Source organism: Danio rerio, chromosome 23, assembly GCF_052040795.2.
Source record: "Danio rerio strain M-AB ecotype USA chromosome 23, GRCz13ab, whole genome shotgun sequence".
Classification (NCBI taxonomy): domain Eukaryota; kingdom Metazoa; phylum Chordata; class Actinopteri; order Cypriniformes; family Danionidae; genus Danio; species Danio rerio.
The window spans coordinates 31,457,605-31,485,366 of NC_141043.1; the positions used below are offsets into that span (position 1 = coordinate 31,457,605).

The 27,762-nt window shown below is 36.0% G+C and overlaps 2 protein-coding genes across 11 annotated transcripts in view; one reads left to right on the forward strand and one right to left on the reverse strand.

Annotated features, from left to right (window-relative positions):
• The window catches only part of LOC147831317 (uncharacterized), a 76,652-nt gene extending 53,568 nt beyond the window's left edge, over nt 1–23,084 (forward strand). For 3 of the 4 annotated variants that reach the window (XM_087307303.1, XM_087307304.1, XM_087307305.1), the window contains exon 5: nt 11,016–11,374. In XM_087307303.1, the coding sequence (XP_087163429.1) occupies nt 11,016–11,075 (60 nt within the window). In that variant the 3' untranslated portion in view covers nt 11,076–11,374. Of the gene's footprint in view, nt 1–11,015; nt 11,375–22,511 lie in introns of those variants that run through there. The other variant, XR_015523690.1, reaches the window with a different exon arrangement.
• tmem107l (transmembrane protein 107 like) overlaps nt 1–27,762 on the reverse strand; it is a 44,249-nt gene that overhangs the window by 6,978 nt on the left and 9,509 nt on the right. Inside the window, exons 8-12 of one of the 7 annotated variants that reach the window (XR_015522863.1) lie at nt 23,983–24,048; nt 23,665–23,890; nt 21,503–21,580; nt 21,323–21,399; nt 19,462–19,648 (exon numbers count right to left, since the gene is read on the reverse strand). The exons of 1 other annotated variant lie outside the window; for it this stretch is intronic. Coding sequence is in view for 1 of the 6 variants with exons in the window: in XM_087305832.1 (XP_087161958.1) it covers nt 3,807–4,016 (210 nt within the window). In the remaining 5 variants the exon portion in view is untranslated. Of the gene's footprint in view, nt 1–1,268; nt 4,017–19,461; nt 20,801–21,322; nt 21,400–21,502; nt 23,574–23,664; nt 24,049–27,762 lie in introns of those variants that run through there. 5 more of the 7 variants (XR_015522862.1, XR_015522859.1, XR_015522858.1 and 2 more) reach the window with 5 other exon arrangements.

Here is a 27,762-nt window from a genome sequence, read left to right on the forward strand (position 1 = left end):
AAGTCTTCTCAAACATTGAAGAGTTTTTTGTTAAGATTAAACATTATTTTTTCAACAGGAACATAAAAAGAAAGTTTTCTAAGCCGCACAATATGACTTGGTGGTTCTACTGATTTCCAATGTATAGCAATGCATTTCTTTGCTGCTATCAGAGCCATTTTAATTAAACGTAAATTTTTCCTTTGATCGAACAGAAGAACTGATTCATCCCCCAACAACATAAATCTTGGATCAGGTAAAAGGTTAACATTGGCAATTTTACTAATAGTTTGTATTATATTTCTCCAATAGGTTTTAAGTCCAAAACATTTGAAATAATGTACCAACCTCAATCTTACATATAGAAATGTTCATAATTTATGAACAACTACAATCCATTACTTCCCCCTCCACAAAATGTTTTAAGGAAAAGTGGGAGAAAGAATTGGGAGTGGTTTGGAGGATATTACTAAACACTGTATTAATTCTAGACATTGTCTAATTCAGTTTAAAATAATTCATAGGTTACATTATTTAAAGAAAACATTAAATAGAATCTTCCAAAATATCTTCCAAAGATGCGGATCTATCTCACAGTCTCATTTTCTGTTTTAGGAGACAGAATTATTGGAATGGAATTTTTAAAGTGCATTGACAAATGTAATTGTTGTCAAATACTCAACAAAAATTGCTCTCATACTGTTTAACTACTGCCAAGAACTACTGTGGCTTGGAGAAATTACCTGTATGTTACATTTGGAGCAAATTAGATACTATTCATTTATTCATTCATTTTCTTTTAGGCTTAGTCCCTTTATTAATCCGAGGTCACCACAGCGGAATGAACCACCAACTTATCCAGCACATGTTTTACGCAGCGGATGCCCTTTCAGCTGCAATTTATCTCTGAGAAACATCCATACACACTCATTCACACTCATACACTACGGGCAATTTAGCCTACCCAATTCACCTGTACTACACGTCTTTGGACTGTGGGGGAAACCGCAGCACCCGGAGGAAACCCACACGAACGCAGGGAGAACATGCAAACTCCACACAGCCGAGGCTCAAACCAGCGGCCGAAAACTTAAACAATTTAACAAAATTTGGAATCGTTTTATCTGTTACCTTGAGGAATAATGCATCATTTCTGTAATGTTTTAATATGTTTTGTCATGTTGTTCAAACAGGTCTTTGTAACAAGTTGGCTTGTTATGTGGGTATTTTTTATTTATTATTATGATTTTAATTTTGTTCATATTTCCTTTTTTTAATTATTTGCTTCGCCTATGTAATATGTGGACAAAATATGTAAACAAAATCCTTTTCTATCTGAATTTTTGAGTCTTCAATAAAACTTATTTGACAAAAAAAGAATAGAAATGTTCTTTAAAATGTTTTTTTAGAATATGATACCAAACACATCTAGTTTTTTGATATCAAAATATTAAGCACAGCAGAAACATTTGAAGAGTTTAGACGCAAAAACCTCTAAAAGCTGTGTGAAATTTTCCTCTAAAATGAGCATTTTTATTAGGCTCCTGTGTGTATGTTCAGTAATATCACTTTTATGGAAAAGAATAAGTCCTTTTCCTGGTCTTTAAAGTGAAATAACTCAACATAAACTAAGAAGACTGAGAAAAATGTTCTTTTTCATTGGAAATTTTAGACTGCACTTAGAGGTTTTTGCATCTGAACTCTTCATTTGTTTAAGTATATACCTAATTAGTTAACTTTTTCTCTAAAATGTACGCCCATTTAATTAACATTCTTTGTTGCATAATTTTTTCTAATTCTGTAATCTGGCATCAGGATTGTGCTTGGTTTTGTGTAAATGGTGTGTGAATTATTCATCCTGTGCCGTCAGTATGAGAATGGTTGAGAGATGGGATGGCTAGGCCTCAGGCCATGAATAATTGATCATATCTGATTAAAGTTTGCCATTGATTAGTCCTTACCTCAGAGTTGATAAAAAGACACACCTGTGTTTGCTTTGCTTTAGCTGTCTCTGTTCTGCCTTTCCATCACCTCTGGAAATAACACTGAGCTTCTTTTATTTTAAGCAGTTTTCATTTGTGTCAGTTTTAATTGTTGACAACCATTTTTTTATTTAGCAAATTACAGATAATGTTAAAGACTTTAGTAAAATGGACCTATACATAATAAAAACCATGACATTTTACTATCAATTCAAAGTGACTGTTTCTCCTTGCAATTCATGAATAATTTTTTTCAGTCTTAAACTTAAGCTTTATAACTTTTTAACTTAAGCTTTCTTACCTAAGAAGGTTTCCTTTATTCATTTATTTAGTACTTTTATTAATCGCCACAAAACTGCCAATTTATCCAGCATATGTTTTACACAGCGGATGCTCATTCAGCTGCAATTCAGTACTGGGAAACACCCATACACTCTCACATTATAATTGTAATGACATGCGGCTTTAGTGATAGTAAAGATGTTAAAATCGCTGACATGCACTGTTTTAAAATCATTTTAACTTGTAAAACTCATTCATAATTACATTTAATGATGATTTATGATCACAGCGAGCTGAACAGATCTTTTAATCTCAGTTGCTTTGCGCATGTCCTGTCTTGTGGATGTGATTATACGCATTACAGAAACATGTTAATACACGGCTGTCAATCAAATCAGTGGGCAGGGAAACCGCACTACTACGTCATGTTAAGGTGGGCCTCAAATAGGGGGGAATTTAGATGCTAATTTAATGTCATGAAATAAAAAAAGAGACTTATTGTCTTTGTATTACCCAATATGACCGTGGACACACTACCTACACAAAGTTCTGTCCAAACAGCTTTTGATTTTCATCACAGGTGCCCTTCAAGGTAATGGCTAAAACAAATGTAGAAATAATTAGTAAAAATCTCTTTTATTTCTCCACATAACACTTAAGGAAAACTAGCACTTCACAATAAGATTGTAAATGATTTTATTACAGTATTTATTCATCTTTGTTAATATTAGTTATGGAAAGTTGTTAACTCAAAGTGTATTAACTAATGTTGCAAGAATGAATTTGGATATTAATAATGCATTAGTAAATGCTAATCTATGATTGCTGTACTTGTTTTTTTTTTATTAGTTCACGTTAGTAAATACATTAACTAACATTAACTAATGAAATCTTATTGCAAAGTGTGACCAAAATCTCTGTATAAAAATGCCAGTGAGTTGAATCAGTGAGTGTTTAAAACTCATATTATTAAAGTTAAATATGCAATTAGTATTTTTCTCATAACACAAAATGAATATTTTTAAGGTCTTTGTTTTAGTGAGTCATTAATAAAGAATCAGTGATTGGATTGTACTTAAAGCTTCAAAAATCAAACCAAAAGTGCTTCAGGCGTAATTAATGTGTCTTTGAGTGAGGGGGTCATATGATTTCATTGTACTTTAAGCTTATTCTGTTTAATGATAAAAATAAATTAACTAATTTTCCACAACACACAGACAGTTTTAAACAATCTTTCCCTCTAGTGAGTTCCTAAAAAATAATCACTGTTACTGTATTAATAAAATGAATCAGTGAGTGAATCATACTGTAATCTCATTCTATTTAATGTAACTGAATCAGTGAGTGAATTGTACTTTAAGCTTATTGTATTTATTCTAATAATAATCATTGGGAAAGTTCTTACTGTAGTATTTCTCACAAACGTTACGTAACATCTGCTTTCTTCATGTCTGTCACTGTGCTGTTTATCTGACGCAGCCGGAGATTAAGGTCAACTCTGACAGGCACGTGGGAACGGTGGTTGGGGAGGACTAGCATTAAAGGCACGGGCAACAAAAACAGCTACATGGTGTTAAGAGCAGAAAATTCCAACATTCTGAAAGTTGCAATAAATATTCTGATGGGTGTTTTGAGCTGCAACTTTACAGATATACTCTGGAGACACAAAAGACTTATCTTAAATTTTGAAAAAGGGGTCAAATCGGTGCCCTTTAAATGGTAAACTGCACCTTTAAGGGCTTTACAAACTCCCCACCTTGAGTTCATGTGACCCTATCAGAAAGAATGAAAGAAAACTCAATTAAAGTTGACCACAGTAAGGTTCCCAACTCTAGGACTCTACATGATTTCCATCATTACGAATGCTTGTTATAGAGATATTAAAGCACATGTACATCTTCCCTGCCGCTGCTGAGCTCCAGCTGGTTCTCCTACTGTCACTAACCTGTCAGCTCACCCTAAAATAGTGTCCTGGATGCAAATAGGAGCCTAATGTTAAGTGACACGCTGATGGATATCCACGTTAATTCGGAGCCACAGAATGACTGTCACTTACACCAGAACATTTAGCCACCTCCTGTTCCATCCAGTGTTTCCCTGTCTCTCATGCGACTCTGCTGTGAGATCACCCCTATCCGCTTGTAACCTTCAAAGCCCAACTAAGGATGGCACTTTGATCTGTCTTCCAGAGCTTAGGAATGAAATGCATGACAGAGGAGCGAGAGAACGAGGGAGGGAGTGAGAGTGACAGGTAATGACAGTGGCTACACGCGCTGACCTTTAGAGCGATCACAGAAGCATGACGGCGAGGCTCAAGGTGACAGGGAGAAGAGGGAATTTGGGGGTGGCCGAGAGTTTGGGGATGAGCTGTGGGACCGTATGCCTGGAATCGATGCATTGTGAGTTGTTAAAGTGAAGTGGCTTTTGGTGCGGTGTGGAATATACAAACGTTTGCTGATGGAAAAGCTTGTGAGCTGCATTTTTGTGACTGCTCTAGATGTCAACCTGAAGAACTATGTACATCAACAGCACCAACAGTAAGGCATAAGCAGTGGTGGAAAGAGTACTGAAAATTATAACTAAGTAAAAGTACCATTACTTGCCTTAAATGTAGTGCAAGTAGAGTAAAAGTATCTGTTGTAAATATTACTCAAAGTTTGAGTAAAATGTAAATCTTTTAAAAGTACTCAAGAGTAATGAGTGGTGAGTTTTTAAAATAGTATTTAAAAAGTATTAAAAATCTGATGCATTTATATGTAATTTGTGGATGTGTGTAAACGTAACATTCTGTACTGCGTTTTGTTATTGCCCAGCAGGCACACAACATCGTAAGACGTTAATATTAGGTTAGATTTAGGTTGTGATATCAGGTGACCAAAATTCAATATCTAGCCAGCGTCTATTTTGATGTCCAATAACGACGTCAGATGATGTTGATGTTTAGTTGATTTTAGGTTGTGTTAGAAAGCGACCAAAATCCAACATCGAGCCAACATCTTGAACCGACGTCATATTGACTTCAAATACTGACATTCATTTGTCAGGTTTGGCAACCAAAATCCAACATAAGATAGACATCATAGTGATAACGTCTACACAGCATCAAGCTGTAACATCAATAGATCATTGATTTTAGGTTTGATGTTGGACATTGATGTCGGCCTGACGTTGGGTTCTGATGTCAGCTCGATGCCCCCACGACGTTTGGGTACAACGTTAATCTGACGCCATGTTGACCACTTGTGCTTGCTAAGTGTTTAAGGCCATTTCGGTCATCATACAGTAAATATCTGTTTAAATTGCACATGTCTTGAGGTAGTTCAGTATGATGTGATTTGATTGGACAGGAATCACAGAACTGATTTTTCTAATCCCCAGACAAAAAAAGCAGTGTGTAAAGTAGTGACTGCAGGTTGAAGGAAAGTAGTGGAATAAAAGTATTAATACAGCAGTAAAAATGCGCTCAAGGAAAAGTAAAAGTACACATTTTTTTAAACTACTTAGTAAATTATAATTTCTGAGAAAAACTCAATTACAGTTATTTGAGTATTTGTGATATGTTACTTTACATCACTGAGCATAAATATACCTCTTTATCAACACTATAGCAAACAAATGCAGGTTTCCCACAATTCATTCATGTTGTCCCAACACAAATTAATTAAATTAAAATAACAAGTTTAAGCAAATTGAACAGAAAAACAATTAAGTTGTCCCAAAAAAAAAAAAAAAAAATCAAGACTCAAGCTCATTTTAAATACGTAGTTTGAACAAGCAGCAAAAAATGTTTGAAAATGGCAAATTTAAAAAATAATTCATTGGATTTACAATTTTTTTTAAAGGTAATTGGTTGCTTAACTTAATTTGTATGTTTAAAGCCCATAAGTTGTTTGCAACCACTCACCTTTAAAGAAAAAGTCAATCCAATTAATCTTTTGTCAATGTCCAAAAAAAAAAAACTTTGTAGAATTGACTTTGCTATGGGTATATGGAGTTGTATTGGTTATCAAATGTAAAAGAAATTGCTACAGTCTACTGGTAATTTTTGGTCTCATATTGGTAACTGCTGTGAAGAAGTTACTTAAGATCAGAGATGCCCAAACTAGGGCCCGTGGGTTACCTTCCATGGTAACCTTCGATTTGACAGGTGCCATCTGAGAAGAGAGGGAGAATGACACACATTTATTTATAAGATTTAACAGATATTACGACATAACGAGAAAGAAGCCTTTAATGAGGTAGAAAATGTACATATTTTCTCACCTGGGTTTGAAGGGAATTATCAATTTCTCCTCCACTTTCTTTTTTACCTTTCTGTATGAAACGTCAAACAGACACGGGTGCTCTAGTCAAACCACCACTAGTTTTCAGTCAGGTAGAGCATTACATTCCACCGAGACATGCATATTACATATGACTGATAAAATACGGAGAGCTGTAGATGGTGGTTGATGACAGTTTTGTAGTTAGAATTAATGATTGGAAAATTGAGTCGAAAAATGTGAATTATTTGGGATGTTTAATAGATGATAAATTATCTGGAGATGTTATGGCTAGAAAGGTTTTCATAAAGATATGCGGAAAAATTAGGTTCCTAGCAAGGCAAGCTGATCTGTTGGATGTTCGTTGTTTAAAATTATTGGCAGGAGCTTTGATTCAACCCCATTTTGATTATGTTATCTCATTTTGGTACAGTAGCTGCTCACAGAGTATGAAGGAAAAATTGCAAAAGGCACAAAATAAATTAGTACGAATAATTTAAAAAATTCATCCTGGAGCACATTTGCAAATAGAGTTTTTTAAAGAATTAGGCATGTTAACTGATAGTAATATAGTATGTTTTTTAAAACTGGGAATGGTAAGAAAAATGTTTAATAATGTAGTTCCTAGTTATTTGGTGAACTATTTTCAAATGGTGAGGCAACAACACTCATACAGTACTAGCGGTTGGGATTTTAATATTAATATTAATATTAATATTAATATTAGTTTATTTAAATTTAAGTCTAGTGTGGAAAATATGTTTTTATGTACAAGTGCAATCATGTGGAACAAATTACCAAAACCGATCAAGAAAATAAAAGACTTAAGGAGGTTCAAAAAAGCTATCAAAAGATGGTTGTTTGATGAGGATAACTAGTTTGCATGGTGGACGAGGATGTATTATTTTATATGTTACTTGAGTGTGAATAGGGTTGCAGCTGGAAGGCAATGAGCTGCGTAGAACATATGCTGGATAAGTTGAAGGTTCATTCCGCTGTGGCGACCCCTGATTAATAGAGGGACTAAGCCTAAAAGAAAAATGAATGAATGAAGCAATGTATTTGTGAATTCTTTCTGTTTTAAAATGTGGAGGTACTGTTTGTTTTATGCATCATGGCTATTTTGAAGCCATACTTTGTTTAATTTAACAGCGAGGACCGCAATGGAAATAGGCCAAAGGCTTTATTGTGTTTTTATCCTCAACAGTTTTTATTTCAAAGTGTATGGGATACTTTTTGTACAGCTTGTCTAAAATCTGTCAAACAAAGTTCAAAATTCAGTTCAACTCTTCAGTTAAAAGAATGTTAGAGTTCACACCACAACTATAATAAACTACAGCCAGAGACACATCGATTTGTTTAGGGACAACATAAAAGGATTGTGTGGAACCCAGCATTTTTACAGTGCACTCAGTTTTAAAAGCTTTAACATTTAAATAGACAGCAACAGACAGCAAAACTGCCATATATTTATAACAAACAGCACCATATTGTACATTGGTGTGGACTTTGATAGTTATTGTTATGATGATCTTATGGTATGAACTGCCCTTAAAACATAAAAAATATATATATAAATAAATATAATTTGTTCAAAAGTGAAAATCAATTATTCTGAAAATATATGAACTGCTTATCAAGGTTGGACCAAAAAGTGTAATAATCGGTGACAAGGCTCAAATTCACAGACATAAAGCAAGAGAAAACGATGATACGAGGAAAAAAGCAGCAAGAAGCAGAAGAGGAGACAGGGCTTGTCCAGCTGAAGTCCCCGGTGAGGTTTTAAGTCGCTTGGCCTCCTGTCACTTCTGACAGCCTCGAGCAAACACTCCCCTCCCTTTCCCCTCTCCCCAGCAAAAAGCCCACCGCCCCGCTGCTCTCCCGCTTGGCCCAGGCCTCAACAGCAGCCCAGTTGTCTGACCGAGCCTATAGAGGCTTCAGAGGAAGACGGCTGGAATACTAAGAGAGCGAGCATAGATTTTCTGCTGAAATGAGAGGGGGGGTGAGGATAAGGGGGAGATTGAGCTCGGCTCCCCACATCAAACTCTCCTCTTCTTTTTACTCTCCTTCTTCCTCTGCCTGCACTCTAGAGGGACCCTCTGTTTGTCAGCCAACCAGTCGAGCGTCTCCCCCTAAACCCCCCTTTTTTCCCTCTCTCTCTCTCTTTCGCTCTTCTTTAATCTGCCTTCACTCTTGTTACGGTTAACGGAGGAAACAGCCTGTTGATAAAAGCGGTAACAGAAAGGGAGTGAGAGACTCTGCTTTGTGAGACGTGATGGAAGCTAAAGGCTGCTTAACGGAGTGAGCGGCTCCGCTGCTTTGCGGTGCAAAAGAGAAAGAGAAATGGGCACAACTAATTGCACCAAAGAGATGTTCCTAATAAGACAGACAAAGGGTGTGTAGAATTCCAATGAGAAAGCTGATGGAGAGCGTGTGAGGAAGGGGAGGAGGATTTAACTTGGCTGGTAAAATAAATGCAAAGTAGTAGAATTTTGCTCGGAAGAAAAAAAGAGCATTTCATTTTTTGTTAATTATTTTTCAATGTCTTTTATAACTTAATGATATGTTTCTGGGTGGCGCAGTGGGTTGTAATGTCATCTCACAGCAAGAAGGGCGCGGGTTTAAGCCTTGGCTGGGTCAGCTGGCATTTCTGTGTGGAGTTTGCATATTCTCCCCGTGTTGGTGTGGGTTACCTCCGTATGCTCCGGTTTCGCTCACAGTCCATAGACATGTGGTATAGGTGAATCGGGTAAGCTTAATTGTCTGTAGTGTATGTGTGTGAATGAGTGTTTCCCAGTGTTGCAGCTGGAAGGCATTCGCTGCGTAAAACATGTGCTGGATAAGTTGGCAGTTCATTCTGCTCTGGTGACCCCAGATTAAAATATAGTATAGGACATTTCATAGGACATATTAAAGAACGTCTTGCCCCAAGGAATTTTAGGTGCCCACAACTCATGTGTTATTTTCTGGCATCATGTTAATCACCTGTTAACTGTATGAAGCTAAGATGACTTACATGTAGGGTTGCACGATATTGCAAACATAATTGCAATATTTGTTTTGTATGGGATAACTATACTGTACACTCCCTGACAAAAGTCTTGTCAACGATCCCACTTGTAAGATCAACAAACAATAACTTGACTTCAGGATAGCGCTCCTTCTGAGTCTCCACATCAAAGTTCCTGAAAGCAAAGAAGGTAAAGGTGCTCCAGGATGGGCCAGCCCAGTCAACAGTTATGAACATTATTGAGCATGTCTGGGGTAAGATAAAGCAGGAGGCTTTGGAGATGACTCCAAAGAGTCTTGATGAACTCTGGGAGTCCTGCAAGAATGCTTTCGTTGCAAATCCCGATGACTTTATTAAAAAAAAAGACTCTTTATTAAAAGAGTCACTGCAGAGATGTATGAATGCAGTCATCCAAGCTCATAGGAGTCAAACGCAATATTAATTATTTTTCCACTGCACTATGACTTTATATTGTATACTGTACATTATTTCTGTTAAGTGACAAGACTTTTGTCTTAGCAAAGTCAGACCTTACTGTCGTAATTAAATAATAAAAAATCAAGGCATGATCATATTTTTTTATGTGGTAAAACAAGTGTAATCTAGAGGCCTTTGCCTTTCATATAAGCCACTTCTGACACCAAATGACCAACTTGAAGTCAACTTATTATTTGTTGTTCTTAAAACTTGGTGAAAAGACTTTTATCAGGTTGTGTATTGTTATATGAAAATTGTTTCGCTGATTTACTGGATTAGCTCTAAATGGAAATAAATCCTTATTTTAGGTTAATTGGGGTACTTTCAGAGTAGCGAATGTGAATGAAATATTACAAATTACATAAAAAAAATACATACAACTGAACAAAAGTACTGTACAATTGATACAGTATAAATAAAATAGTTTTTCCAGAGAGTCAAATGATACAGAAATAAGATAAACAAATGTGGAAAAACATTTAATTGAATAGATAATTGAACACAATTAATCTTTGTTAAAGCTATAAACATTATCACTTCTTGTGCACAAACTCTCTTAAAATGCTGCACAGTCACAGGTCTAAAAATACAAGTGTAAATGATAAACTTTCACTCTTTTGGGATTAAACTTATCACAAATCACAAATGTTCTCAACTGTGCTTCACTCAACTATTATTCAACATTGCAGATACTGAGTTGTGTCTATTGCAGAAGCACACATTGCGATATTGATGCTGAAATGATATGCAGTCCTACTTACATGGGTCTGTAGGCATGGCAGTTTTTTCACCCAAAACGAATAAATTAAATATACAAAAATGTATGTATGTATGTATGTAATAAGATCATGGGTTATTTTGAATACAATTACCTGTATTATGAAAGTAAACGGTGTTAATTTGTTGATGTGATGACAAATTAATTTGTTAAAACCTGTTAAAACTCAAAGTCTTTATACATTAAGAAGTAGCACAGAGGAATTGTCCATTTACACATGTTGATTTATCTCTTCTTTGTTTCAGGCTCTTACTGTGGTTTCCTGCACCTGTAGCTCTCCGTGTTCCCTGCCTCTCGTGCACTGAAGTGAGCATAAACGTGAATACCAATGCATGAGTACATACACATGCGTAGTGAATTATGGATCCGCACGGCTCTAAGACTCTGAGGTAATGCTTCAATGCCACTCCTCATTTATCTCTAATCAATGTAATACATGCTCAGAATCAACAGAAACCAAACCTTCTGTTTTGTTTTAAGCATTCAGAAGTTTAACGTTTGATCTCCAGTTTTCTTAAATGTAAATGTTTAGTCTTGAATTTTCATAATCCAAAACTAAAACCATACTATAATCGGACAGTAAATGATTAGTTTTTAAAGATGTATATCGCGAGGCATTTTTTGAGGTTGAAATGCTTGATAATCCAAACACCTAATCAGCCAATCCAAAAGCAACAACAAGCAATTCCATGTACTCATTTAGCAGATGCTTTCATCCAAAGTGACTTACGAGTGAGGGCAAAGAAGCACTTCAAATCATCAGAGTATTGCAGAATATGAATGCTGTAACAATGTATGATTTTTTTTTTGCTTAAAAGAAGGTGTCTGGTGCATATGGAGAGGAAATTAGTGTCACCTACAAGTGGTTTGTCAAGCCCACTTACATGTGTAAAGCACACAACAAACTGCATTAATATTTTTCCAGAGACATGGAGTGTTGATAAGAAAGTGTCTGGTGCAGACGGAGAGGAGAGAATGTGTCACCTATAGGTGGTTTGACAAATGGGTTTGTATACGTGGTCACGGTAATCTGCTGAAGTTTAAACCAAGCTTCAGAATGGGGAAGAAATGTGATTTAAGTTACATTCAAAATTTCATGGTTGTTGGTGCCAGACGGGCTAGTCAGAGTATTTTAGCAATTGTGCATCTGCTGCCATTTTCACTTACAGTACAACCATCTTAAGGGTTTGCAGAGAATGGACAGAAACTATCCAGTAAAATGTCCAGAGAGCAGAATTTCTGTGAAAATTGATCAGCCTGGTCCAGATTGACAAAAAGACAAAATTATCTCAAACAAACTCTCATCTTAAGATTAAAACTGCTGAAGGTCTGCTGAAGAAAATCTCTGACCACTTGAAGCAGATGAGCTACAACGGCAGCAGAAGAGCACACTAACGCTCAGCTGTCAGTGAAGAACAGCAACCTAAGTTTAAAGATTGCCTGGTGTGAAAACTTTGTATTTCTTCTGCAACATTTAGATCAATGGTCTCAAACTCGATTCCTGGAGGGCTGCAGCTCTGTACAGTTTTGCTCTAATCCTAATCAAACACAGCTGATCCAACTAATCAAGATGTTAAAGACTACTAGAGGCTTTTAAGCAGGTGTGAGTGAGAAAACCAAGCTTTCTGAAGACTTGTTGAAAATCATGAGATTAAAGATTAGTTACATTACTTCGGTCATTTTATGGCACTAATCATGTTTCCATCCACATATTTTTATGCTCATTTAGAAATATCGCATAAAAATGCATAATAGATTCGAAAATGTAGATTTACATCACAAACTAGCTGACCGAACACATTGTAAAATATCTAAAATGTTGTTGGCACCAATAGCTTAGTGGTTAATGTGCCGACATGTAGCACCAAGGTGCTCATGGTGACCCGGGTTTGATCCCTGGCTCGAGGTCCTTTGCCAATCCTTCCCCTATCTCACATATAGCGCATGTCTTTGGACTGTGGGGAAAACCGAAGCACCCGGAAGAAACCCATGCCAACACAAGAAGAACATGCAAACTCAACACAGAAATGCCAACTGACCCAGCCGGGACTCGAACCTTGCTGTGAGGTGACAGCGCTACCCACTGCGCCACCACACTGCCCCTGAACCTGAACAGCACTTGAAAATTACAGACAGGTGTGTTTGATACGGGTAGCAATTGAAATGTACAGGAAGGTAGATCTTCAGGAAGAAAGTTGGTCACCCCTAATCTACACTCTTCTATCCATTGAAGGTTAAAAATGCTTAAAAATAATGATAAAAAAATACATCTAAAATGTTATTCATTTGACTTCAGTCATTAAAATCGCTAATCCACATTCCATCATCAAAGTGTGTGTTGGTATTATTACCTCCCAGAACTGTCTATAAAAGCTATTAAAGCCACCGCACAATCATTGCATTTTATAGAAACATTGGCTGCATCCGAAATCGCAAACTTCAATACTATATACTACACTAAAAACAGCCAAGTAGTATGTCTGAATTCTTAGAATTTGAAAAACAGTATGTGAGAAGTACCCGAATGATTTACTACACAGGTGTCAAAGCCAGGTCCTGGAGGGCCACAGCCATGCACAGTTTAGTTCCAACCCCACTCCAACACACGTACCTGTAGGTTTCAAACAAGCCTGAAGGACTCAATCAGTTTAATCAGGTGTGTTTAATTAGGGGTGGAACTAAACTCTGCAGAGCTCCGGCCCTCCAGGAAATGGCTTTGACATCTGTGACTTACTGCTTCTGGCAAGATTCTGAAGTGCACATCTGATAGATGCTACGCTATCCCATGAGGCACCGTTAGGGAATTCAAGAATGGAAGTGAAGCGACGCAACTGATGTGGGTCAATCATGTGATCATGACAAAATGGCGGATGTAGTACGTTCGAGTTTCATTCATACTGCTCACATTCATACAATATACAACATACTTTTCTAACGGCTGAGTAGTACATTTAAATTTAAATGCAGTACCTACTCAGTAGTAGGCGATTTCAGATGCAGCCTTAGCTCTATTCGCAGATGTTTTATGCAATGGCCCAGTTTTGCGCATGAGTAATTCCAGTCTTTAGATGGAAACATAGCTACTGTCACTTTTTTGCTGTTTCTTCCAATTCCAATTGTAAATCTCTTCACAATCTCGTCTTTTATCGAGTTAGAAAATTTGACACTTTGTGAACATCATTAAGAAGGCAACAAGGGATCGCTTATTCTTAAGGAGAAACCTCAGTAAGCGCAATCGAAGGCCGGTATTAGACATGAATATCAAAATTGTGCAATTGGAATTCTGTCATGGTTTGACAATCCACAGAACTGGCTTACTTGACCCTGGCCCTCGAGGGCAGGAGTGCCTTAAGATTTTTTCCTCCGGCAAATCTGCGCACCACTGAGATCAATCGATAATAATTTAGATACAACTCATCTAGCTGAATCTCCTTTACACGCAGTATTGACGTCCGGAAGCTGTGACATGGCGTTGTGGGAGTTGGAACGCAAGAGACGGCAACGAATGATCACGAAAGAGCCAAAGCCTTTGCTCTTTTCTGACTTTTCATAGCACATACGCTTTGATTTTCCTCAGACACACTTTGTGTTTCAAAGATTTATATATTCAAATCTGCTCCTGTGGTCCCTCTCTTCCCATCAGCCTCAGAGTGTCTCTGACAGGTTCGGCTGAAATCCCATGCACATCCTGCCAACCTCCACCTTGCTTCCTCTCGCCTTCCTTCTCCAACCCAGCAGCCCTCATGTCGATCTCTCTCTTTCTCTTACTCTCTCTCTCTCTCTCTCCCACTCCCTCTCCCCGAAGCTGTGGTCTGTGTCCAGCCGCCCACTGCTCGCTCCACGCGCGTGTGTGTGTGGGGGGATTAGAGGGGCGAGTGGGCCTCTATCGATTTCTGGAGCTGTTATATGACAAGTCAGGTCTCAGCTCTGCCTGTTTACAGCACATTCGCAGCAAGCCTTCCCACTTTGAGCAATATCAGACAAATTGTTTGTTGTGAGGGCGCGTACATGCTAGAGTGTTTGCTTTTGCTCTGAGGCATCCGAGTGTGTTTTCTCATTTAAAATCCATCCACTGTGCCTTACGAATATGCCCCGTATTGGTTATTTTACCTCTAATTGTGGCCTGTAAATGCCTTCTGTGGGGGTACCCGTGAGAATACGCTTGAGTTTGTATCATGGTTACTTGTCCATGCATGATGCGGGGGGAGTTTGTGTGTGCGCAATCCTGCCGACAGATTGGATTGGGTGTCTAAACGCGTTCTGAGGGTTATTTTAGTGAACGCAGTGCATCTGGAGGAAGGCGTCCACCAACTGTAGCAGGTGGATTGGTGACTGTGGGGCGGTGGGGGTCCAATGTGATTCATTCTCGAGCGAGCCACGCTTGCGACCTGCTTCCATACAAACCCCCCCAATGCAAACACACACTCCATTGTTTGAAATGCCATGGCACTGAGACGTCACCCGGACCCGTTTGGTGAATATTGGAAGTGACAATGTAGCTTCCCCCTCTGCCTTGATCAATCAGCCAGTCACCAGATCAGATCTAATTCGAACTGAACAGTGTTGGCTGGAGTGAGTTGTTTGCACCCTTCGATGAGGGACTTTGTTGTAAAAAAAGAAAAAAAAGTATGTTGTTTTAAGGCAAGACGTTCCAGGTAAAATAAATAAAATAACTGACTTTTCTATACCCTCCAAAATGATTATGTTAGTATTGTTGGTGTATTATTAATTATACAATTGGGTAACACTTTAATTTGATGTATAAGTGGACTGTCTGCTTAATATCTGCTGATACTGCTCCTTCAACAGACGTTTAAACTTTGCAAGTACAGGTCAACTTACACTACCCCTGTCCCCAACCTAACAGTCTATTTAAAGTCTAATGAGAATTACTTGGCATGTAGAAGCAATGTAGCTTACATTCAACAAACAGATCATCAAAATAAAGTGTGACCTATAATTGAATTAGGATTGAATCATTTATTCAAGTGTTGAAGTTTCCTCTCATTGCATAGTGAATATGAACTTTTTACGCTTTTTAAACGTATATTCTAGTGCATATTTGTACAGGGGTCAACGACTCTTGTGTTTGATGTGCTTTTAAAATGATATTAGATTTCCAGATGTACATATTGCAAACAGAAACCTGAATACGGGATAAAAATTGATTTTAAAAATGTGTTTCTTTTTGTTGGCACATTAAAGGTTTTTACTCTGGGAATTTTGGATATCTTTCTTTTTTTAACTTCATAAATATGAACGTTTTATCAGCAGTAAAGAAAAATTTTTTTTTTTTTTTTGTTTAGGAATTAAAAGTATGAAATCATTCAAAGGCTAAATATAGTCTAAATATAAAACAAACTCATAATATAGATTGATAAACCTCTTAAGTTTGGTGCATGTATGACATGAATTTGTCCACATGAGAAAGTAACTTAGTTACTGACCTTTAACCCATGTGCACTGTGCAAATGTACTGCCCGTTATGTTCAGGATGAAAACATCCACTGAGTTAAACTGCTGTAAAAATGCATCGTATATATATATATATATATATATATATATATATATATATATATATATATATATATATATATATATATATATATTTTTTTTTTTTTTTTTAATAAATATGTTAATCAACCTCAGTCCTTAACAAAACTACTAAATGTTTTAAAAAACTACAGGATTTTAACTCTTTAATTGCCAAGTTCACAAATTATGTCACTTATTTGGTGCAAAAAGCACAAAATTATGTATTTTTAATATAAAAAGTTATTGTGGACTGGATTTGTTTTTAGCTTTTATCACAGTCTTGGAAATGTGAAGGATTAGTAACAACATTGGCTTTAATGCATTGTTAGATTTTAATTTTTTCTCCCTAATTTACTGTTGGTGACTGTTTTGCCCCATTGACTTCCATTATAAACATATTTAATGGTGCATAAATACACAGTTTTTGTTTTTATTCACTCCATGTAGTTCTGAGAGCTGAGAAACATTTTATAATATTTAGATTTTTTTGATTTACATATTTTAAACACATTAAGGTAAGTGCGCAAAGGTGGCACTCACATTCTCTCACGCTCACAGACACACATACACACACTTTAATATGCTGTTATACTCCATATAAAATCCAGAAACTAAGCTTTTTTTTAAGGCCTATATCTGAAAGGGTGATGGTGCAAACTGATGATCAGTAAAAATTGCAGGTTTTACAACAGGGAAACCACCAACAATCAAAAAACGCATGATTATATGATGTCATGGTTTTGTAATAAAAAGAAATGTGGTTATAATTGAAGTCAATGGGACAAAAACAGCCAGCAACCGTAAATTAGAGAGAAAATTTTTGCAAAAATAATGCATCAAAGACAATGTTGTTTTATTTGTCCAAGACTGTGATAAAAGGTAAAAAAAAAAAAATCCAATCCACAATTACTTTTATACTGCAAATACATTATCTTGTCTGTTTTTTCTTCAACAAATCAGTAACATTTTTTATGAATTTGGCAATTAAAGTCTTAAAATTATGTAATTTTTGGAGAAATTTAGTACTTTTGATCAAAACTGAGATTGATTAACAATTCATGCAAAAATAAAATTGAAAAAGTATTTTTCTGATGCATTTCCACAGCAGTTTAATTCAGTGGATGTTTTCATTCCGAACATAAAAAAGGGTATAAATTTGCCCAGTGTAATGTTCAGGTTTTTTTTTTTAAATCTTTACATCAAAAGCATTTTCTCAAAATATGTGTCAAAACAAGATTTGTCACCAAAAACCATTCTGTTAGCTGAAACACAAAAAATCTTATAGCCAAATTAAGACTTAAAATCACCCCAGAGTGGATGAAAACCTCCCCATCAGCACATGAGGATTAAATATATAATTGAAAACTACAGACAAAGAGGAATCAACTACACAAAAGTTACTTTGTATTGAGGAAAATCATGGTTTTAGTCAACACAGGGTTGATCAAACATGAACAGAATGGTTTCGTCTTTTTTTGCGCACAATTTTGGTGTACACTATCTCTTTAATTTTCTCGGTTTGCTTTATAGTCCATCTTTTCCATTATTCATGGTGCCTCAGTAAACTTGTAATTAAAAAGTGGTGACAGATTAAAGGGAACCTTCGCATGAAGACCTTTTGGCATATATTCCTCCGCTCATAGCTAATTCGTGTCTGAAAATTAGCTGGACCACAGGACACAGAGATCAGCCTTTTATTTCTTCTATAAAATTTCCTCAGCCCCTCAGGCAGTGTATTCAGACCTCCACACACATCACTGTTCTTGCGGCTCCTCCCTCGGGCTCACATGTGAAGTGCATTTGATTGTCATGTGCTCTTTTTCTCTTTCTCAAAGACTCCATGATTTTATAATTGCAATCTTGCTTTTGATAGTTATAGAGTAAATAGAATAAATTCAGTTACATGAGATACAAGTCTATAGATACATACAGTTAAAGTCAAAAATGATTAGCCTTCCTGTAAATCTTTTTTCTTTTTCAATTATTTTCCAAATTATGTTTATCAGAGCAAGGAAATTTTCACAGTATTTCCTATAATATATTTTTTTTCTTCTAAAGAAAGTCTTATTTGTTATTTTGGCTTGAATAAAAGCAGTTTTTAATTTTTTTTTGAAAACTATTTTAAGGTCAATATTATTATCCCCCTTAGTCTATATATATTAATGATGAACCGATACCACTTTTTTTACAAACCAATTCGAGTGCAAGCCGATACAGAGTACCAGTACCGATACTTCATAGATTTGGTTTCAATGAAAGTGCAATTTAGTTGTTCGTTTTTTGCTTTTTTTGCCTGTAGCAAGGAAGTTCAGCTGTTCTTTTTTGCACTTGATTATTATGCATTTAATGTTGAAAAATCAATAATGAATAGGCGTACAAGAGCGCTCTCTTCCAAAGGTTGCTTTGTCTGTCTGGCAATATTTCAGCTTTTAATCGAATGAAAATTTAATTTAAATTTAATATTAGAAAATGCAGTAAAGTAACTGTGACTTGCAGCCACACATCAAATCATTATATCCACACATCAGATAGTTTATATATAAAATGAGTGCTAGCGTGTTTAGTTGTGATTATGCAAGGATCATATTTCATATTTGGTTGATTCTTCAGTAGCCTATAGATTCGTTAATAATTTATTTTATAAACTGATTGTTTATAAGGGCTAAGCTATTAATATATAATACATTAATTAATACATTAAGACATTGAAGTCAGGTAAGAACACAAATCACATCCATCTCAATTACAGTATCGACCCGATACTGGTATCGGTATCAGTGCATCCCTAATATATTATATAATATCCCTAATAATAATATATATATATTATTTTATATTATTATTATTTTTTTTTTTACAGAACAAACCATCATCATACAATGATTTGCCTAATTTCCCTAACCTGCCTAATTAACCTTATTAATCTAGTTAAGCCTTTAAATGTCACTTTAGGCTGAATACTTGTATCTTGAATATATCTAGTACGATATTATGCCCTGCCATCATAGCTAAGATAAAAGAACGATTGTTAGAAATGAGTTATTAAAACTATTATGTTTAGAAATGTGTTGACAAAACATTTTTCTCTTTTCCGTCACACAGGAATTGGGGAAAAATATACAGGGGGACTAATAATTCAGAAGGGCTAATAATTCTGACTTGAACAGTACATGTTTATTAGACATCAGAATTAGAAAACAAGCTAGAGGAATAAGAAATTAGGAGTTCAGTGGTGAAGTCGTTTGTCTTCAGCTGCTTCTTGAAGATGTGATGGATGGTTCCCACAGTTTTGAGTTTTGAGTGGAGGTTGGAATCTCTTTTTCCACCAGACAGGAACAGAGACCTGAAACATTTTGGAAAGTGACTTTTTGCCTTGTTGTGTAAAAACAAGCCTTTGCTTGACATCATGGCCTAAGCTGTTGAGAGGGAGCATCCATTTGTAGTAGCAAGTTGAGGTAGGAAACAGAAGTCCCAGTCGTAGTCCTCAAAGGCATTGTCAAACAACAACCTGCAATTTCTTAAATGTTAAACTGCTTAAGATTCTGGTGTACTTAAAATGAAATCTGGGCAAATGTAAGTTCATTTCGGCAGTTCTAAACAGCTCACCAAAGTCTACATTTGGAGGAGTTTGTTTTGGCTCCTAAACACCTTTAAGCTACATTGTAAAAAAATCTGTACAATTTATGGCAAAAAAACGACAGTTGTGGTTGCCAGAACGTTACTGTTAAAAATCAGAAGTTTTCATTAGTTTATAGTATTATACACCAGTGTTTTGAAGTAGGAAATTCTTGAATTCTGGGAATGTCCATTTACAGTCATATATTAAGTAAATGTCCTGGTAACCAGGTTACGGATTTTTACTGTAGCATTTTTTACAGTTTTTTTTTACCCTTAAAATTACGGTCATCTTTTATAGTGTACCATTGGTCCATTAAGATGACATTATCAGTGGGTGTGTTGTAGAACTCCACCTTCTTAGACATGTTATTAATTTACATCTTATGTCCACAGAGGTCAGACAACAACACCAAATTAGCAACAGAATATCCACCTTTATGGTCGCTTGAGGAGAGATTTTGGCACTAAACAGGATGAAGCACACTGTTTCTCTACGTTTCAGAGAATCTAGGCTTAAGGCTAACCAAACTTCTTATCAACAGAATAAACCAAGCGTCAGGACTAACCTGTGCTGCAGGAGTATGTTGTGTGGACAGATAACTGGTCCAAAGTTCACTTATGTGATGAAAGAAATGTTATTTATTTGGGTGCAATGGAAATCATTTTGTATGTTTGAGGAAATAAAGAAACCAAAGTGTGTTCAGAAGTCAAAGGTGGAAGAGGAAGTGTCATGGTTTGGGGGGATGTTTTCAGCCTATTATGCAGTTATATGCTGCAAATGTTTATCAGAAACTCCCTCTGCAATCAGCCAGCAGTTTTCGTGCAGAACAATGTGCCTTCTGTCACATTCTGTCACAGTTCCCTGAAGCTGAAAACACTGAAAAAAATTACATGGCATCTCAGAATCCTGATCTAAACCTGATAGAAAAGTATAAATAGTGATAGTGATAATCTGAGAGAGACTAGTGACACTAATGATGTCGAAAAAGACTATGTCCTGTAAGACACTAGTGATTTCCTAAGATGTCCTAAGAGACTAGTGATGTCCTGTAAGACTAGTTATGTCCAAAGAGACTAGTGATCTTCTGAGGGATTAGTGATGTCCTGTATGAGACCAGTGATGTCCTCTGAAAGACTAGTGATGTCCTGTAGGAGACTAGTGATGTCCTCTGAGATACTAGTGATGTCCTGTAAGAGACTAGTTATGTCCCAAGAGACTAGTGATGTCCTAGCTATTAAACTAGCTATTAAAAGCTAAAGCTAAAACTAGCTATGAGATGACAATCTTTTCATCATGCTACATAAATCAATACTACTTTGTTGCTACATATGTTTAAAAACTAACTTTGTAGAAAAGCTTTTAACCTATATCATTTTTAATTATCATATTCTGACTTACCGTGTAATCAGGAAATATCTGTCAGAAATTCAGTTCCAGTCAATACAGATGCAGTTTGCACATTAACAGATTTAGCACTAAAATAGATGTAAAAAAGTTACAAAATCAGCATCCAGTTAGCCTATGTGCAATCACAAATGTGTATTTTGTGTAAAATGAGCAAAATAAAGGTGCACTCACCAAGTAAGTCACAGTAAAAAGAAGCATGAAAATCCACTTGATGGCTGACGTCTTCTGTTCAAAAAATACTGTTGATTGCTGTTTTTTTACATTAGTGTGATAGAAACAGTAAAATAATGTTAAATTTCATCTATGTCATTTCAAAAAACATTAAAAAACAGCAACATACTGCTTTTGACAATACAGGATTATACTGTTAAAATTTTGCTGTAAATTAACAGCAATTTTTAAGAGTGTAGTTATGTCCTATTAGAGTCTAGTGATGTCCTGTAAAACACTAGTGATGTCTAAAGAGACTAGTGATGTCCTGATGTCCTCTAAGAGATTAGTGATGTCCTGTGAGAGACTAATAATGTCCTGTAAGAAACTACTGATGTTCTCTGAGAGGCTAGTGATGTCCTCTGAAAGACTAGTGATGTTCTCTGAGAGACTTTTGGTGTCATTTGAAGTAGTTTAAACCACGAGTCTGTATAATTATTCCTTATTTTTGACTTCAACCTTCAGAAATTTTAGTTGTAAACTTTCTTTGTGATACAGTCATTGCTTTTCCTTAATTTTGGAGACGGTCTTGTCCACAGAAGAAATGTTCTTTGTTGAAGTGACTTGTTCTGCTATCATGAGAAAGCCACGAATAAAATTCCGTAAATTGTTTTGAACAATGAAGATTATAGTAATTATGGTAAAACCTAATGTTTCTAAGCTAATTTTATTTGCTGATTGTTCAAACTACTTATTTAAAATGAGCTGAATCAAACAATTATTGAGGTTTTTTTTTTTTTTGGGGGGGGGGGGGGGGGTCAAGTTAATTGTTTTTTGTTCAATCCACTCAAATTTGTCAACACAATTAAGTTAAATGAATCGATTTGTGTTGGGACAACATGAAGGAATTGTGTGGATCCATGTATTTTTTAAAGTGCACATTTTGAAATATTTGTATTTTTTATATAAAGTTCACAGACTTATTTATTGACCAAACTTCCCATGTTCAACTTGTCTCGTCTCATCTCAGTCAGGAGAGGATCAGTGAAGCCTGGCTTTATGCAGCCACAGTTCTGCGGCTACAACATCACTGGAGCTTCTGGAATGGCTTCTGTCCTTTGCTTTAAGATCCTCCAGCACAGGATCGGAATAGCTAATGCATTTGGGTGGAGTGGAAAAAAAACAAGCTCTCTCTGCCTCTTAGTGTCCATCATGTGTCATGGCTGCTCCTGGGTTTTGTGTTCTGTCTGGCTGAATCTCCTGCTCCAGCGGTTGCTGTTGCCTCTCTGTCCCTCAGAGGCAGATGCTCCATAGCCTCCTCTCTCTCAGTCCAGTCCAGTTCAGACCTACTTTTCTCCTGACACCTTACACACCTCTGTTTTGTTGCCTCTCACTTTTATGCAGGGCTCAGGTGTGCTTGAATGACATCTGTCCAGATCTGAGGTGTCCTGAGGCGTTTGGACAAAAGCCAGACACCTGACCCGGCGAGCCCTTATCCTTTGTTTAGTTTGTTTTGAACTCAATTCTGTTCGTACAGGGAAATGGTTAGTATTTTAAACCCCAAATATTATCACAAGATGTAATAAAAAATGTCATGTAAATATTTTTTGGTGACACTTTTGTTTTGAAATAGCTTTTTTACAAATTGCAATTTTGTGTTTGATGTGATTTTAAAACTCAGATTAGTGTACAGACATAAGTTAAAAATCTCAAGATGTAAGGTCTGAATTACAAGAAAAGAACTAAGACTTTCGTCCCGATCTCTAACAGATACTGACTCATAATTCAGAAAGATGTTTTTGAGTTAAAAATCTCACAATTAAAAAAAAATGTATTGTGTAAAGTATCCAACCCAGACTCATTCTGAAAACGTAGCCCTATATACATTCTGGACAGTGGCAATTTTGTCCCAGGGTGTATGTTTTTTTGCAGTTTATCTTTTTGCGAATCCACCAGAGGCCGCTGTATATGCTTTTAGAGATCTCAAAATTCTTGAGTTGATAACATAGTTGATCAAATCTATTACACAGTTGACAATTGCCTACACCTCCCCCTACCCTAAACCCAAATATCACAGTAGCGTGGGCGTTACCTTAGTGGGCGGTACAAGGTCCACTACATAATTGACGATCACCTACACCTCTTCCAACCATAAACCCAAATCACAGTAGCATGGGCGTTACCTTAGTGGGCTGTACAAGGTCCACTACATAATTGATGATCGCCTACATCAACTGTCCTCACTGCAGGCTGCGGCGAGGACGTCTTGAATTTCTCTCACGCGTGCCATTCCCTTCTGTTCTCAAGTAAATTCACCAGAGGCCGATGTCGGCTGACTGACTGACCGACTGTCCGATCTCCCCACCCACCCACTTTCCTAACCCAACCAACAGTGTTTTGAAAAGCAATCTAGAAAAAGAAAAGCCCCCTGATTTTTACCACATTTTCACCTTGTTATTTACTTGTTTGTTAAATTTTTTTGGCTTTTGTTTTTGTCTTACTTGCTATCTGGAACCGTTCCTTGCCGGACTCGAACCTCGTCACCACTGTCACCTCTTCTCTGTGTCCTAAAATAGCCAATATCCGCTTCAAGCCACTGAACAAACTGTAACCGCGGGAAAGCCATTCATACAAAGGTAAGCGGTCAGCTGGTAAGCTTGAAAGGGAAGGCATCATACTGCCTCATGCTATCATTCATTTTAAAGATGGAATGCAGCCACACGTACTTCTGGCTACAAAATTTGTGATCTCCAGAAATGTATATTTTCTCTTTTTCGGACCATTCTCTGTGAACCCTAGAAAGGGTTGTGCGTGGAAATCCCAGTAGATTCGAAATTTCTGAAATATCAGACCAGCCCATCTGGCACCAAGAACTATGCCACGCTCAAACTCACTTTAATCATCTTTCTTCCAAATTCTGATGCTCGGTTTGAACTGTAGCAGACTGTCTTGACCATGTCTGCATGCCTAAATACATTAAATTGCCGCCATGTAATTGGCTGATTAGAAATTTGCATTAACAAATGGTTGGACAGGTGTAGCTAATAAAGTGGCTGGTGAGTGTATATCACTTTATAAAGAAACACAGTCCTATAGTCTGACATTGCTGTGGGTGAATTGTAGAAGCATATGCGCATTTATTGATGTAATACACTGGCATTCAAAACTTTTATCATTTTCCAAGCCCCAAAATGCTGTTGTCATATAAATATTCAGTTGAAATAAATTTTTAGTTAACAACATTGTCAAGTATATATGAAAACTGACATTTAAAAACTTGTTGCCTACTTGCAACCAACTCTATCCACTCTTGAAAAAAAAAGCATGCAGCCTTAAATTCACAGTTTAATCTAGTTGACTCCGGTCTCCATAATTCAACATGCGGTTAGCTTGCAGGCTCGCCCTAAATGTTATGCCATTGCTGACATTAAAATGGACACATTTGATATCTCCAGCTTGTTTGATTACCATGGGAACCGGCAAATTCAGACCGGCCCCAAAACAACCAGAGGCTGATGAAGACAAATGTGCAAAGCCACGTTGGCAGAATTGCTTTCTCGGTGAGTGTGATCGGCCACGCTCGAGAAGGCGGAACCAGGAGTTGTGATTTATCGTTTCGTGTTGTCCCAAGACCACCACTGTCTGCTGCCTCTCCGTGCCTTAATTACCCCGACCGTGTTTATTAGAATAGTCACACTACCTATAATACATCATGGCTGCTGTGGGAAGCGAGATGGCACTTTTCTGTGTGAGCTTCTTACTTGAGCACAATAAATGTTTCAACAACATTATAGAATAAATATTAAAAGACCTCTTGCTATTTAACACATTAAGTGCACAAAGTTAGCAAGGTCATGACTTTAATACAGGGAACACAAACATAGGTGGGACATTTATATTTTTCTATTAAGCTGAAATGTTATATACTATTTAAATGAATGATATGATGTTATATTTTATGTTTGTAAATGATTAAATTGATATTTTTAGAAATATCATGTTCTTCATTGATCAAAATAATTTAAAAAACAATTTGAAAAAAAGTATCAAACTAGTAATTAAATATGAAAGCAATTGTTACATTATACAAGTTTTTATATCTGCAAATGTTGTCAGATATATTATATTGTTCTTTTGCAGGCTGACAAATTGTGATCTTCACATTTAAATAATCATAATAATAATCATAATTAAAATGAAATTAGCATGTCTACTAAAGCACATTATATTTTAATGAATAAAATCAAGTATGTTAAACCCACTTAATTCAGACTTTAGCATAACATCTTTTAAAATTACCAAAAATTAGACATTTTTATGATATTTATTTATTTTTATGTATTAATGCTTACATTTATATACTTTTTTTCCTCCTAATTTTGTATAGTTTATTTTAACCATGGTGTATGCTCTGGAATATGTCTTTATGTTACTTTGTCACAGCAGAAAAAACAGAAAAGCAAAAAAAAAAAAAACACTAAATACTTGAATTGCAAATAAATTTACATAAATAAACCTGTTCTTAGTGACCGTGCTCAGAATATTACAGGCATCTGCGCAATTTATGAATCCTGAAATGCTTTAAAAACTTTGTACATAGTAAATATACAACCTAAAACATAGGTTAAACCTTAAACCAACAGTCATTGCACTGAGAAAGCATACACCCTTTTAAATGTCAAATATAAAACATAAAGTGGGCTGATGTTGCAAAAAGATCAAATCCATACAAGTGATAATAAAAAAACTGAATTATAGAAATATAGCCTACATAAAAAAGGCAAATTTTGTTTTGCACAATTTAATGCTAGATGTTACAAACTGTATAATTCACACATGAACACTAATGACTGTCCACTGATCTACTCAACTGACACAAATTATCTGCTTAATGTCACCATAATGATGAGAGTTGAACTTTATTAGCATGCAAGTATTAAAATCTATACTGCAGCTTATGAGTTTTTTTTTTTTTTTTTTAAGAAATGTTGTCACATTATGCAGTCAATATATGTCTACTATAAAGCTGATTAACATTTGGAAAGCAGGGTTAAAAAAAAAAACATGTATTTTTTCGCTAAATAAATGCTAATTGGCATCGCCAAACTATTAGCATACGTGCTAGCGCCCTCTACTGTTCATGCTTGGCTAGTGATATTTAAAACTACTTTGGTGTGGTATGGTGAATATACAAAAAAGTTAAACTACTAACCACTACAGTAGTCTACAATTCAGCTAACTTTTAGCATTTAGTAGTATAAGAGAATCTAGACAGTCTGTCCATTTTCCCGCCTCATAATGCTCTAGGTGAATTATGTAGTATAGTAGCTAACTTTCATTCAACAGGAAACAATTAGTCAGGTGTCTTAAAATATTGGGTACAGTGAGTTTAGGGGGGAGAGCGGGGCACAAAGTAATACTTTTTGGTTTTGGTTAAATAATTAACAAAGTTTTGCGGTTCGACAAACCATTTGTATTTTACCAACAAAACACAAGCCTTTCCTACAAATGAGCACTGAAAGTATGATCGCCGGACCTATAGGTTCTGTGCAGTTTTGACAAAAGTGCCAGGAGTAAAAATGTTACTATTTACCCCACCAGCGGGGCAAGTTGTAACAGACAGAGGGTTGGTTAGTTGTAACGCATGCTTAAAAAGGCAGATTAAACACAATTAATTTAAATTTAGTTTACTTTTAATAGCTATATTTTCTCAGTACCTATAGATCAATTTATTTTTTATTCTACAAAGCACAGAATGTTTATTTATTTATTGGAAAAACACATTTAGATTTATTGGGATTATAATCCATCATTATACAATGCATTTATTTGTAGTATTAGCAACAAAAAAAATTTTGTCTTTCAAAAAAAAATTCTATTAAAAATAATTTTGTTTAAAAAGTTCTCAACATTACACTTAAAATTGAAAAAAAAAAGTGTTTGTTTAATTGGTGTCCAACAGTGTGTGGCTTAATTGTAACACCCTGTTACATCTAACCCCATTGTGTCGTGTTTAATTCAAAACTGGCAAGCAGTCACTGTGTGTTTCTTACATCTTTCAAAATGGTTTCATCTTTTAGCCTAGAAGACGGTAATCACAACAATATAAGATTTTAGGTTCATACTTTCACAGATAAATAAATAATGCTGCAAAATGGTTTCTCCCGTTTTTCAATTATTGGCAGGAAGACATCTGCTGACACTGTGCGAAAACCTCAAAAGCATGCCATGATTAACCCTGAGCAAATACCTTAAAACTCTGTGTTACATTTTTCCCCGCA